We start from the raw sequence: 14,313 nt of genomic DNA, 5'->3' as shown, positions 1-14,313 counted from the left end.
ACAAAAGAACTCTCTGCATACGCACGCTGCAAACCTTGCACGCTACAGCAACCAAGTCTCTGTTTGCTTTTCCTCCGTGGTCGCAAAATTTTCTTCTCACAGCCAAAGCCTCTTGCGCTTGCACCAAGAAAAAAACCTAGCTGTCAAGTTTTTATAGGCACAAAAGTCGGGTGGGCCTTCAAAACAGTGTTCGTGGGCATTCTCTTTACGCGGAAACAAAGTTCACAAACTTTGTTAAGAGCATGGCCCCCACCTTTGTGACATCATTCACACAGTTGTTTGGGAAAGTGAAGTCTGTTGTGGATGCTGCTGCAGGTTTGGCGATGATTTCTAGAGCGGTGGCTCAGACTTTTCCCGAGGTGAAGGTGACAATTCTTGATTTACCTCATGTTACTGAGGTGATGGATAAGAGTGAAGGTAGGATTCATCAGTATGTTGCTGGAGATATGTTTGAGTACATTCCACCTGCAGATGCCTTGGTGCTCAAGAATTGCCACTCACTCAAGAATTGTCACGGACTCAATATTCACTTATGGGATGAAGAGGAGCCGCCTACTTATATAGTTTTTCACATTCTTGCCCTGGGCAGCTGCCCAGAGCAAGCCTTTACTGGCTACGCCCCTGCTCAATACTATATGTTTTATGTCTCTGTGGCAAAATATTTTATGAAAAAAAGCGGTACATTGTCACAAAGAGGATAATCCTCAATACTAGCTTTTGACATCGTACCCTGTCAAAAACTTAGCCATCACTCATTGATGAGCACTTTGGGAGGCTCGTAGTCTTTGCCTTAGTTATCTGAATAATTAGTTGTTGACAATCACAACATAAAAATAGTTGAATGCAACAAACAATCACTTCCACAAAAAGAAACGCCACCTTCCATTCCTTCCGAGCTGCCAAAAAACTAACATGATAGAGGTAGCTGATCTCTCTACCATCTCTTTAATCCAATATAATTATATTTCATACTCAATTGAGTTAATAATTTTTATAATTTTATATGCCTTGTTCTTTACCAAATCAATTGACAGCTCCATTGACAATGAACATGAAACTAAATTAAAATCAAAATGTTTAATGACTTGTTGTTCTATTGCCCTTGTCTTCTCTCGCGTTTCTTGATATATCCAAATGTGTATTGTGTATGTCTGACATCTTACTCTCAGTACAAATACCTTACAAGCTATTGATGGCGGTGGCGGTGATTTTTTAACATGATATCAGAATAATCTATATTCAAATTCTACCAAATATATAACTAAAAACAGATTTAGTAATAAACTATTATTGTATGGAAAATGTTAGAATAAGTGCATAATCAAGAAGAAATAATTGCGAAGAACAATCACGAGAATAAATGATAAGTACTCGCAAACATAGATATTTATGCGATTCACCTAATTTGGGATGCGTCTACGACAGAGGTGTTGAAGAAATTTCACTATAGAAAAGAGAAAATACAAATGAGAACTCAAAGTTCAACTCTCTCTGAGCTCTCACAAAAAAAAGACGGGCTGCACACCAAGAGAAGGCTTTCCAATATATACTAAAAAGTAAAAACCCTTCAGCTTTTTTTCCTGACCACTTATTTATTGACATGCATAAGCTCATTTTGATTACCCGAGCTGAGTCAGACATGAATAAGTGCGCACGCCCAAGAGCCCAAAAATTTAATAAAAAATTCCTCAATGACCCAAAATATGGGACCAATTAGTGATGGTTTTAAGGCACAAATTTCAATAAATCTTGACATTGGCTCAATAACCTAAATGAGTTCTCAACTTTCTCAATAGTGTTGTCAACGCCTCTGCAAATACGCTCTATGACGCCTCGACATTTTTGGATATGAATTAAGTCTAGCTAGAACTTAAACTTGGCTATCGGTAAGTGCTTCATCAACATATCTACCAAATTATTCTTGGTGTTAATCTTTTTCAAGACTACTTTATCTTCCTCTACAATCTCTCTAATAAAGTGATAACGAACGTTAACAATAAGCTTCAATTTTTAAATTGAAGACTGGATGCTTAGCTAAATGAATCGCACTTTGACTATCATAATGAACAAGTGTAATTTTCTGCTCAACTCCCAATTTACCAAGAAGACCTTTCAACTATATTGCTTCATTCACAGCTTCTGTAGTCACCATGAACTCTGCCTCTATAGTAGACAAAGGAATAATAGCTTGCAACATTGACCTCTAATAGATAGAACCTCTCAAAAAAGTAAAAAAAACATAACATGTAGTCGATCTATGCTTATGCAAATTACTCGCAAAAATCTGAATCAACATATCAGGTAGCAATGCAATCTGTGCCACTCTCTCCACAAAATATCAAGCCAACACCTAAAGTTCCCTTCAAATATATAATGATCTTATTTATTGCTTGCTAGTACTCTTTTCTAGGATTTGTCATATACTTATTAACAACAACTACTACTTGTGAAAGTTCTAGTCGAGTGCATACCATCACATACATGATCCTCCCCACTGTACTTATATAGAGTACTCAAGACATGTAGTCACAATTTGCATCCATGCTAGGTGACAATTATGCTAATAGCCTGAAGTTAGTCGCAAGAGGAGTGGTAACTAGAATTATGCTAGGTGACAATTATGATAGGTGACAATTATGCTAAGTGACGATTTGCATCCATGCTATCTCTGAAAACTTACATGCTAAGAATTTTCTTTAATTCTCCAAAGTCTTTCATCTGAAATTCTGCAATAACTAGAATCTTTAACCTATTCATCTCAGATTTATCCTTAGCTGAGATCAACATATCGTCGATATACAATAGCAGATACATTATGGAATAATCATTCAATCTCTTCAAGTAAACACAGGCCTCATATTTGCTCCTACTGAACTCATGACTAATCACAAACGAATTAAACTTCCTATACCATTGATGAGAAGATTGCTTCAAGCCGTATAGATATTTCTTCAGCAAACAAACATGATCTTCTCTTCCTTCAATAACAAAACTCTTTGGTTGTTACATGAAAATTTGCTTTTCAAGTTCACCATGCAATAAAACTATTTTGACATTTAATTGCTCTAACTTCAAATTATATATTGTAACCAGTGATAATAAAATATAAATGGAAGTATGTTTAACAATAGACCAGAAAATATCATCATGATCAATACTTTTAACCTGACTATAGCCTTTTGCAACTAGCTGAACCTTATATCTTGCATTTGAAACACCTATAGTGCCTTCCTTTTTCTTGAACACCCACTTACAGCTGATGATTCTTTATCTTTCGAAGGCGCTACCAAATCCCAAGTCTAATTTTTATGAACATATTATATCTCCTCACTCACAGCAATTAACCAATTTGTAGAATCATGTGATGATATGGCTTCTAATTAACTTCTCGGTTCTCTCGCAATACCTATCTCTTGAGCTACTCACAATGCACATACAATGGCTGAATCTATATATCTCTAAGATGGCTTTATCAATCTCTTTCCTTTGCCTTTTGCAAGCTATAAGTGTCATCTTATGTAGTAATTTTTATTTTCTCATTATTTTCAGGCGAACCAATAACTGGTTGTTAAATTAAATAATAAGAATTTGTCTCCAACTCCACATTCTCTCTAGTACTCTTATGTGTAGTATCTGCGTCAAAAGAAACAACCATAGTACTTCTTTTGAAAGCAACATAGCACACTCATGAAATATTATACTTTTCTCAATCATGAATTTGGGTGATTTAGGATCAGTTGACCACAACCTATATCCTTTCACCCGAAAGGCATAGCCGATAAAAATACATTTTTATATCTATGTTCTAATTTACCTCGATCTACATGTGTATATACAGGACAACTAAATACCCTTAAGCTAAAATAATGAGCATAATGACTAGACCATACCTTTTCTAGTGTCTTGCAATCAAGGGATGTGGATGGAGAGTGATTCACTAAGTAACATGTTGTAGACACTACTTCAGCCCAAAATTCTTTTGACAAATCGCCATTCAACAACATGCAACAAGCTCTTTCAAGAAGAATCCTATTATGCATTATGCAATGCCATTTTGTTGTGCCATGTGTCATGATGTTTGATGTCTAACTATACCCTCATCCTTGTAGAGTTCATCAAACTCTAAGAAGCAAAATTCCAATCCATTAATTATTTGTTCTCAACCTCTTAATTTTTCTATCAGTCTGCTTCTCAATCAATGTCTTCCACTGTTTAAAATACTTGAACATTTTATCATTGCATTTTAGCACATAAACCTAAAATTTTCTTGAGTATTCATCGATATATGTCAACATATACCTAGCACCACTCCTCAGAAGAACACACAAGGGACCCCACATATTAGAATGGATGTAATCCGAAGTGCCTTTCGTTCTATGCATAACTGTATTGAAAATGACACGCTTTTGCTTTCCAAGAACACAATGCTCACTAAAATCTATCTTTTATTATGATGCCCCTAGTTTCACATAAGACTACAGCCCAAGGTAAATCCAAGGATGCCAAACCTGTCACGCACCCACATTGTGTAATAACACGTTTCACCATCACAATAATATCTCTCTAGTGGAATCAAACAACAGGTGTAGGTAAAAAATAGGTAATGAATGTAATAATATAATGAACAGATATATAAAGAAGAGATATCTAGAAATAGTCAATAATCATGTTCCCAACTAAAATAAATGAAATACAACTGATACTGGAACAAATGTAAAATGTCTCAATACATAGAGTCAATGGAAATGTTACTAAGGCACTCTGCCTTTCTAAAAATGTAATACAATTCTAAATATTTGAAAATAAATAATAAACTACTGTGGAGCATAAATAACTACTAATGTAAATAAAGATGGAGACTAAGCCAAAACTCTATCAACCTACGACTCTCCGTGCACCTGACTCACTACCTGAAAAGAGGGAGAACAACGAGCATCAAAGTGCTAGCTAGATCATCTCCACCACCCCCAGAGGGAGGGGTTAGGAGTATATATAAAAATAAGTTAGTACATATAAATATAAAATCATCTATCCTAAACTAAAAGGAGATTGAGATTTAGAAATTCATAATATGAGAATTAGTACATCGAGCGAAATAATCTAAATAAGGAAACCCTCATGTATATACCGTGTCTCAAATTATGAATCGCTAAATCCTAACTCCAAAGTCCTAGGAATGAAACAGTAAATAAAAGAAATACAACTCCAAACCTCAATAATACAAGTCAAGTCAAATCCTCACACTACCCTCGGGTAGTTGGCGCAGTCATAAAGAATATCATGTGATACATTCATCTTGCATAGAATAGGCTATGTATGACAACCTTAGTATATACTCTACTCTCGGGTAACTAATAGGGAATCATAAATGAAATCTGTGTAGTTCTCTATCTAGAAATATAATAAAGCACATGGGGTGAAGTCTACCGTGGTCTCGTTGTAGTATACCAACTAACACACCATGTGTATAGTCCTCTGCGATCTTGTTGCGGAGTGCCAACTATCCCACTTAGTAATGATGCACAACGGAGGGTAGTCTGCTACGATCTCATTGCAACATACCAACTAACCATCCTGAGCGTAGTCTACCGCGGTCTCATTGCGATATACCAATTAACATGCTCAAACATCTGACTATCATGAAATGCAATATATGTGTCACTATTTTTTATGTCAAATCTCAGGAATATATGTTACTTACCTCTATCACTCGTGCGAACGCAACCTTAAAATGTATACTTCAGTGTCCAAACACGTGCCTCGATGTGCGGACCCGAACTTCGTATTCATGATTAACTCACGTATCAGTCAAATAACAAACATAGCACAACACAAATCAGTCGACCGAAAATAACTCTTCGTTCGACTGAAATACGTGCACAAATATGCACATGCAAATTAATAGGGATCGGTCGACTGACTCCTTCACTTCGGTCGACCGACTCCTTCTCTTCGATCGACCAACCCGAGCACAAAAAGAATACATGTTTTAGTTTTTGGTTTTTAATCTACAATGCTAAAAATTGCTAATTTTGCATGAAGACACTTACAATATACCTTATTTAATGTGATTAGGGTTCAGTTATCTACATGAAACACAAACATGATATCTAGTTAAGTTGTCTAAACCCTAACATATTCATATTCATCAAAAACATCATTGAAACCAATAAAACTCAATGAAAACTCATATTAAATTTTATTTTAGATCTTAAATTCACATTAAAGAATTTGTTTATAACTTTTTAAAGCAAAAAGTTCGAATCTTTATATCATATACCTTACGAGAACAATATTCATACTTAAACTAGGTTTAAGGCTCAGTAAAAACCAAATAAAACTTAATAAAAATCAATTAAAAATGGGCATGGGATTGGAGGAGGTGAAACTCGCCTCAAAACGTTGCTAGAAAACCCAAGGATGCAAGAAAACAAGTTCTCCCTCGCCAAATGGCAATAAGTTCTCCATCGAATGCTCGCAAGCTGACTGTCTTCGTAAAACATTTGATACTAACATGATAGGAAGATAGTTAATCCATACAAAGAATCACATCAAACTCAGGCATACGCAGGACAATCAAAAACCGAGAAGAGAGTAAGATTGTTGGCGTTTGGCTACAGCGAAGCTCGCTCAAACGAGCATGCGAACATCGCCATATAGCCCACTTCGGCCCTATCCAAACGAGTCAAATATGAGCCACGTGAAGTTCGCCGTTTGATGTTAGCAAACTTTGCTCGCAACTACCCACATAGGCCACATCACCTATGATTCAGAAGTGATGGTCTACCTACATCTAATTGAGCATTGCCCAAACACTTTTAGTGAGCTTCACCAATCAATTAATCAGTGAACTTCATCAATCAGACGTTGAGAGTTATTCTCAAGGGAATAACCGCTCTCCCATTATTTCCTACTTTAACTGCCACTTAATCTAGAATTAAATGCCTCTAGAATTAAATCTCTCTCTCTCTCTCTCTCTCTCTCTCTCTCAGCCTATAAGAGAGGGAGGAGATTATTTGTTTAGGAGATCACTAATTAAGAGATCGAACACCCCATTACAGACGTGAAATTAATATTTTTTCTATTTTTTTGATATTTTGTTCTAAGAGAAGACTAAGCTATTTCCCAAGTAATCAAATCAGAGATTAACCGCAAGAGACACATCGTCTTAGTCGGATCGTCAAGTAAGTACAGATCAACGATCCATCATCACATAGAAAAGAACCCCATGAAATATAAATTTTTCATTTATTTCATTGTATTCTTTTCATTTATTTCATTGTATTCTTTTTATTATATGTAGTCATGACAGTTCAAAAGAATTGCCAATGTAAAATTATTCTTGTAAAATATTCAGTATTTTAATCATCTTAGTCATAATCCAGAGCCTTCAGAGGCTAGGATCAAAAGACAACAACATACTCAAAAGGATAAAAAATATACTCTATGAGTTCACAGTCAATACGACTAGTGTAATCTCAGGCGATGAAGAGGAAGATACAAAAAGTCCTTCTGAGCTAAGATATTTTCTTGGTATCGAAGGCATATTGCAAGAGACTGACGGTGTGTACCACCACACCAGATCAAGACAGAGAGTTGTGATCCCATTTGATTATTCCCTCCTCCTAATGTGTGGCCACAAGCTTCACCTCAATGCAACCAACCCACTACTAGTGATGCTAATTCTATCATAGCGTCAAATGTCATTCGTAGTTTGAACAAAAACAACACTGGGATGTGAATATGACGGAGCAAGAAGATCTTTTCCAAAAAATGGAAGACCAAAGAAAGCTTCTGAAGAGCAATTCAAAAGATTAGAAAAGATGATAGGTTAGCTCATGGCAACCTCTCAACCTCATTCGAGTTTTTCAAAGGGTAAATGACCAATTATTGAATTCTCCACAAAATAACAACAAGCACATCAAGAAGATGTAGATTCTGATCATTTAAGATTAGGAACGTTGGCACCTCCTAAGCCAAATCAGGAGGTAAAGGTCCTCGAGGACCTCTAAAAATTGCTAAACGCTATTTCTCACCGAATTGAGCTAAAAAAGGTTAGAATCACCCAACCTTATCCCATCGAGTGGGACATGGTTTCCAATCCGATGAAGTTAAAGCCGCCAACATCACATATATTTGATGGCAAAGGTTCTCCAAACAAGTACATCTACTACTTCCACTAACAAACTAGAAATATAGTGGGTAATGATGTTATTAAGGTGTGACTTTTCCTCGACACCCTTCAAGGAGTAGTGTGACGTCCCTGGGTTCACACAAGGCTGCAGCCCAAGGTGAAACCAGATATGGCAAACCTGTCATGCATCCACATTGTGTATAAACATGTTTCACCAATCACAGCAATATCCTCTAGTGGAACCAAATAGAAGTGCAGGTACAAAACAGGAAAAATAAATGAAATAAATGTAATAGACGTGGTATAAAAGAGATATCTCGAAAATAAAAAGAATCATGTCTCAACTATAATATATCTGATATCTGAATAATAAAAATGTCTTAACATGAATCAACTAAAAATCGTACTAAGGCACACAGCCTTTACAATATGAATATGAAACTCTAATATCCGAATGAAACTCAAAACTATAGTGGAGTCTCTACAAGTAAAAATACGTGACGGCGACTATGCCAGAACTCCGTCACTCTGCGGCTCTCCGAAACTCCAAACTACCTGAAAAGTAATTTAAAAAAAGAATAACAATAAGAACGTCAGAGCGCTATAGCTAGATTACATCCATCCGCACCTAAGGGAAGGACTGCTAGATGGAGTGAAGCCTCTATCTATTAAGCATAGTCTACCTAGATTTATTTTCTCCGTATCTAAGTGGGATTAACATTTATAAACCTACAACACGAGACGTAGTACGTCGAGTGAAATAATTCAAATAAGAAAACCCTCATGTATATACCATAAGTCTTAAATTGTAGATATCTAAACATTAATACCGAACTCATAAGTCTTAAATTGTAGATATCTAAACATTAATACCGAACTAAGAAAAGACAATCTAATGAAACCAATAATTAGAAATCCATAACACGAGACTGGTACGTCGAGCGAAATAATCTAAATAAGAAAACCCTCATATATATACCATATGTCTCAAGTTGTGAATCTATAGTCATTGATTCCAACTAAGAAATAAAGAATGTAGTAAAAGAAATAAGACACCAACACATCGTATTTATAATATCTTCCACTATCACTGGGAAGATAGAATAAAATACCAACACATAATTTATAATATCTTCCACTATCACTGGGAAGATAGAATAAAATACCAACACATAATTTTGTATACTTTCAAAAGCAATGTATCTCGGTCATATAGCTCAGATAGAATAAAATACCAACACATAATTTTGTATACTTTCAAAAGCAATGTATCTCGGTCATATAGCTCATTGGTAGGTCATATTTATAATCTACATCTGTCACACTTAGGCTATCAAGAAATAATCTCAATGCAATAGACTACCCTGAAGGTATCCTGAACTGTGTACACGGCTCATTAGTCCCATCACAATCTCAGTGCGTAATATGAGTGTAGGACGGACTACCAAATAGGAATTCTAGAAATACGATTCACGAGTCTCATCGCACCCTAGTGTGGAACGGATAGCTAGATCAAGCCTCCTAAAATCCGACTCAATAGCCTATACATATGAAATATCGACGCACTACCTCATGTAGTACTGAACTGAGCTCATCAACGATATCCACCTCATGTATAATCTGTGTATATCTGGTATGTTGATGCACTATCTCATATAGTATTTGAGTTGTGCTCATCAACGATATCCACCTCATGTATCAACCATGTATATCTAGTATGTCGACGCACTATCCCATATAGTACTGAGCTGTGCTCATCAACGACATCTAACCTGTATATGAACAATATCTAATTCAAATGTGATCAAATTAAAACTCATCATAATCCTCTTGGATTTCTCAAATATGTAAAATAATATATTCATGACTATATGTGTAACATTAAGTGGCTCAAAACTCCACGAATGTATCTCAAAACGGCACAACACAGCTCCACAAAACGAGCAAGAAAATAGACGGGACTTCTGTTAATAAAACGAGTATATCTTTCTCTTGAAACACTATTTTTACAAATGGTTTTCTATTTTAAAAACTAAATTCACACATATTTCAAATGTTATAAGGTTGGTTCAGTTTGGAGTTCATTTGTTACCCGAAATCTCTAGTTAAATATTACACATGTGCAGCAGTTTTTCTGCAAGACATGTTGTTAGTAAACATAACATATCTTACTCTATACAAACTCTTTTTAAGAATGGTTTTCTATTTTAGAAACTAGATACATATATATTTCATTTGGAACTAGTTTGGTTAAATTTGAAGTTTGTTTGCTATCTTAAAATATCAGTTAAAGATTATATAAGTGCTGCAGTTTTCTGCAAAAAAAATATATATTTAGTACATCTCTTAATTTTCTCATATATAAACAAAATTATGAATAACCCTAATGATCATGATCATGATCATGATAATATTATAAACAGTAAGAAAAGTTTACTAATCTAGTATTGGTTTAAGATTCACTATCAAAAATCTGACTTTTAACACCTCAGGTTAAAATTAAAGCATGAAAACACATATTCAGCATCATATTAATCATCTACACTAGTTATTTAACTATGAGGATGGGTGTGGATGAAGATAATCTTGACTCAAATGTTGGTCTAAGCCTCTTAAATAAACAGCAAATAATCCATGAGTATAAACAACCCGTTTTCCCTTGTCACACGTCGAAGATCTCGCCATTGTGTCGGTATTGTGCTCCACAAAGCTCTCAAAATTCATAAAAAATCTAGGGTTTTTAAGGAGAGTGTGTGGCTACTAGGATTCATAGATATGATAAAAGAGAGGAGTTTTCATGAAAAATATAGGTATTTATAGAGGTAAACCCGAAATAAACCTGTTTGACCCGAACCAGAAAACCTAGTTTGACTAGGAAAATAACCTTTGATATTTAGGCCATAACTTTTAAGTCCGACCTCGGAATGAGGTGATATATGATTTGTTAGAAATATCTTGAAGATACCTATAACTTTGGTCTTTTAAGTTTTTTTAGATTCTAACTATTTTAGTATGTAAAATGCATATACTTTTAACTAGTCATTTTTCTCAGATTCAGGCCCGTGCACATGTGCATGATATCACTTCTATATTCACATATATACATTGAATTAATCTCAAATCAATTCCTAGCATACTCAAATATTAATAAATATTATTTTTTATAATACAACATATTTATTATTTATTATAAAATATTCAAATTTTTAGAGTTTTACATTCTTCCCCCTTTAAAAGAATTTCGTCCCCGAAATTCCGCAAACATATCTTAGAGATTAATAATACATTATCATAAATCTTTAGATATAAAATATTGAAATATCTATACTTAACACTCTATAATGCGAATATAACTACTTAACCCCTAACTAAACGGAACTAGTACGTCAGGCGAAAAATCCAAACAAGGAACCCCTCATATATATAACATGTGTTCCGAATGATTAGAAGTTAAGTGTTAACACCTTATTCTAGCGTTAAATATAAATATGACCATATGGGTAATCATGAACACCAATCAAAATCAATTAACTTATCTGTTCAAACATGTGCGGGTAGTCGTGATGCATAACATCTTCGCGCTCCCAAGAATCTTCCTCGATATCTATACTTAACTATCTAGAATGCAAATATTCTCACTTAACCCCTAACTAAGCAGAACAAGTACGTCGGGGTGAAAAATCCAAATAAGAAACCCCCATATATATACCATATGTTCCGAATAATTAGGAGCTAAGTGCTAATACCACCATTCTAGCGATAATTAGGAGCTAAGTGCTAATACCACCATTCTAGCGTTAAGTATAGATATGAGCATATAGATAATCATAAACATAGACAAATCATATCCAAACAATTTACTTGCTCAAATAGGTGCAAGTAAATAGGTGCAAGTCCTCGCGATGCATATCCTCATCACGCCCCCCCAAGAAACTTCCTCGGCTCTTTTCCGATTCCATTAAACTTTAACTAAAGATATCACTTTGTTTCTAAGTCTCTTGTCCTCCTTGACAAGAATACACACAGGAATTGTAATAATAGTTATATCATCAAGAATCTCAACCTTTGGCATGTCTAACACTCGCTGCTGCTCCTTGTCACGTAGATGCTTCTTAAGTATCGAAACATAGAAGATATCGTGTATACTCGACATCGATGCTGGAAGATCTAGCGATATGAAATGACTCTAAAGCGCTCCACTCTCCTGAATGGACCAATATACCTCAGGAAAAGCTTCCCCCATCTGCCAAATCACTAAACTCCCTTCATTGGCGATATTTTCAATAATACATAGTCCCTAACTTGGAACTCCAATAGTCATCATTTCTTATCTAAATAATTCTTCTGACGACTCTGAGCTGAAAAATACGCTCCCAAATTATTACTACTTTTTCTATAGTCTATCTCACTAACTCTGGTCTAAGAAATAGGTTGTCCTCTGGTTCAATCCAGTAACTAGGCGATCTACAAGGCATCCCGTACAATGCCTCATACGGTGCTATACCAATTATTACTTGATAACTATTGTTATAAACGAATTCAATCAATCGGATGTGGTCCTCCCAACTGCCCTGGAAATCTATAACACAAGCCTGTAACATATCCTCCAACCCTTAATTGACTCTCTCCATTTGTCCATCTATTTGTGGGTAAAAACCATAAGAATACGACAACTGGCTACCGGAAGAATTCTAGAAGCTCCTCCAAAAGTGCAAAGTGAAAACTGAGCTTCGGTTTGATACAATCTTCTCTGGAACTCCATGTAATCTCACTTTCTCCTGGATGAATATCCTCGCATAAATCTCCGGTCTAAAATCAAACTGGCTAAGGGTGTAAAGATCTCGGTACAACGAACATCTCAAAGTTGAAATCCAATGTTGACGCTTCCTGCTCAAACCGTCTGCCATAATGTTTGCCTTCTCCGGATGATACTGAATCGCGAACTCATAACCATTAATAAACTCAACCCATCATCACTGTCTTTGATTTAGTTCCTTTTGAGAAAAAGATATTTCAAGCTTTGGTGATCCGGAAAAAAATATCTCGAATTGCATTCCATACGAGTAATGTCTCCATGTTTTCAGTGTGAAGACCACTGCTGCTAGCTCCAAGTTGTGTGTGGGATAGTTCTACTCAAGCATCCTTAACTATCGTTAGATATATTCTACTACTCTCTGGGTCTGTATCAAAATACCCCTAGACTTGATAATGGTGCATTTGTGTAGATGATAAAGGTCTTATCACTGCTTAGAAACTTCATCTTCAATGTCTTAAAGGCCTCCTAGCACTTTGTGTCCTAAACAAATTGTACACCCTTCTTTGTAAAATGTGTAAGCGGTGTCGTAAATCTTCGAGAAGTTCTGAATGAACTTCCTATAATAGCCTACTAATCCCAGAAAACTACGAATCTCTGTAACCGTCTTCGGTGGCTCCCAATCTAGTATGGCCTTCACCTTAGCTGGGTCTACTGTAATACCCTCCTCGCTAATAACATGGTCCAAAAATCTAACTTCAGAAAACCAAAACTCATACTTGCTGAACTTGGCGTACAACTTATGCTCCCGCAATGTCTGCAATGCCAAATGGAGATGTTGCTCGTGTTCTGCCTCCGATCTCGAATATATAAGGATATCGTCAATAAAGACGATCACGAACTGATCCAAGTATGGACAGAAAATTTGGTTCATCAAATTCATGAATACCGCGGGTGCATTGGTCAGACCAAATAACATGACAAAGAATTCGAAAGACCCATATCGAGTCAGAAAGGTGGTCTTGGGAATATCCATCTCCCGAACCCTCAACTGATAATAGCCAGAACGAAGATCAATCTTAGAAAAATGATGCGCTCCCTGTAGCTGGTCGAACAAGTCGTCAATTCTCGATAATGGGTACATGTTTTGGATAATGACCTTGCTCAACTCACGAAAAATGTATACATATGCGCATATTATAGTCCTTCTTCTTCACGAAAAGGACTGGCGCTCCCCACGGAGAATAACCCCGATGAATAAAATCCTGAGATAATAACTCATCTAACTGGGTCTGTAGCTCCCTCATCTCAGCAGGTGCCATACGATAGGATGCTCGGGATATTAGTGTCATACATAGCTGCAACTCGATGCAAAAAAAAAACTCAACCTCTCTCACTGGAGGTAAACCTGGTATGTCCTTAAAGA

At 35.9% G+C, this 14,313-nt stretch overlaps 1 protein-coding gene across 1 annotated transcript; it reads left to right on the top strand.

Annotated features, from left to right (window-relative positions):
• LOC109830934 (myricetin O-methyltransferase-like) lies at window positions 243–701 on the top strand. Its single transcript, XM_020398288.1, has one exon. It carries the CDS (start codon window positions 243–245, stop codon window positions 699–701), a length of 459 nt encoding a protein of 152 aa, XP_020253877.1.

This window comes from Asparagus officinalis, chromosome 2 (assembly GCF_001876935.1).
Source record: "Asparagus officinalis chromosome 2, Aspof.V1, whole genome shotgun sequence".
Lineage (NCBI taxonomy): Eukaryota > Viridiplantae > Streptophyta > Magnoliopsida > Asparagales > Asparagaceae > Asparagus > Asparagus officinalis.
Note: the sequence above shows the minus strand (reverse complement) of the source record. Positions and strands in the feature narration are given on the sequence as shown.

Excerpts from the sequence above, each read along its gene's own strand:
- LOC109830934 (XM_020398288.1), top strand. The coding sequence starts at position 243 with ATGGCCCCCACCTTTGTGACATCATTCACACAGTTGTTTGGGAAAGTG.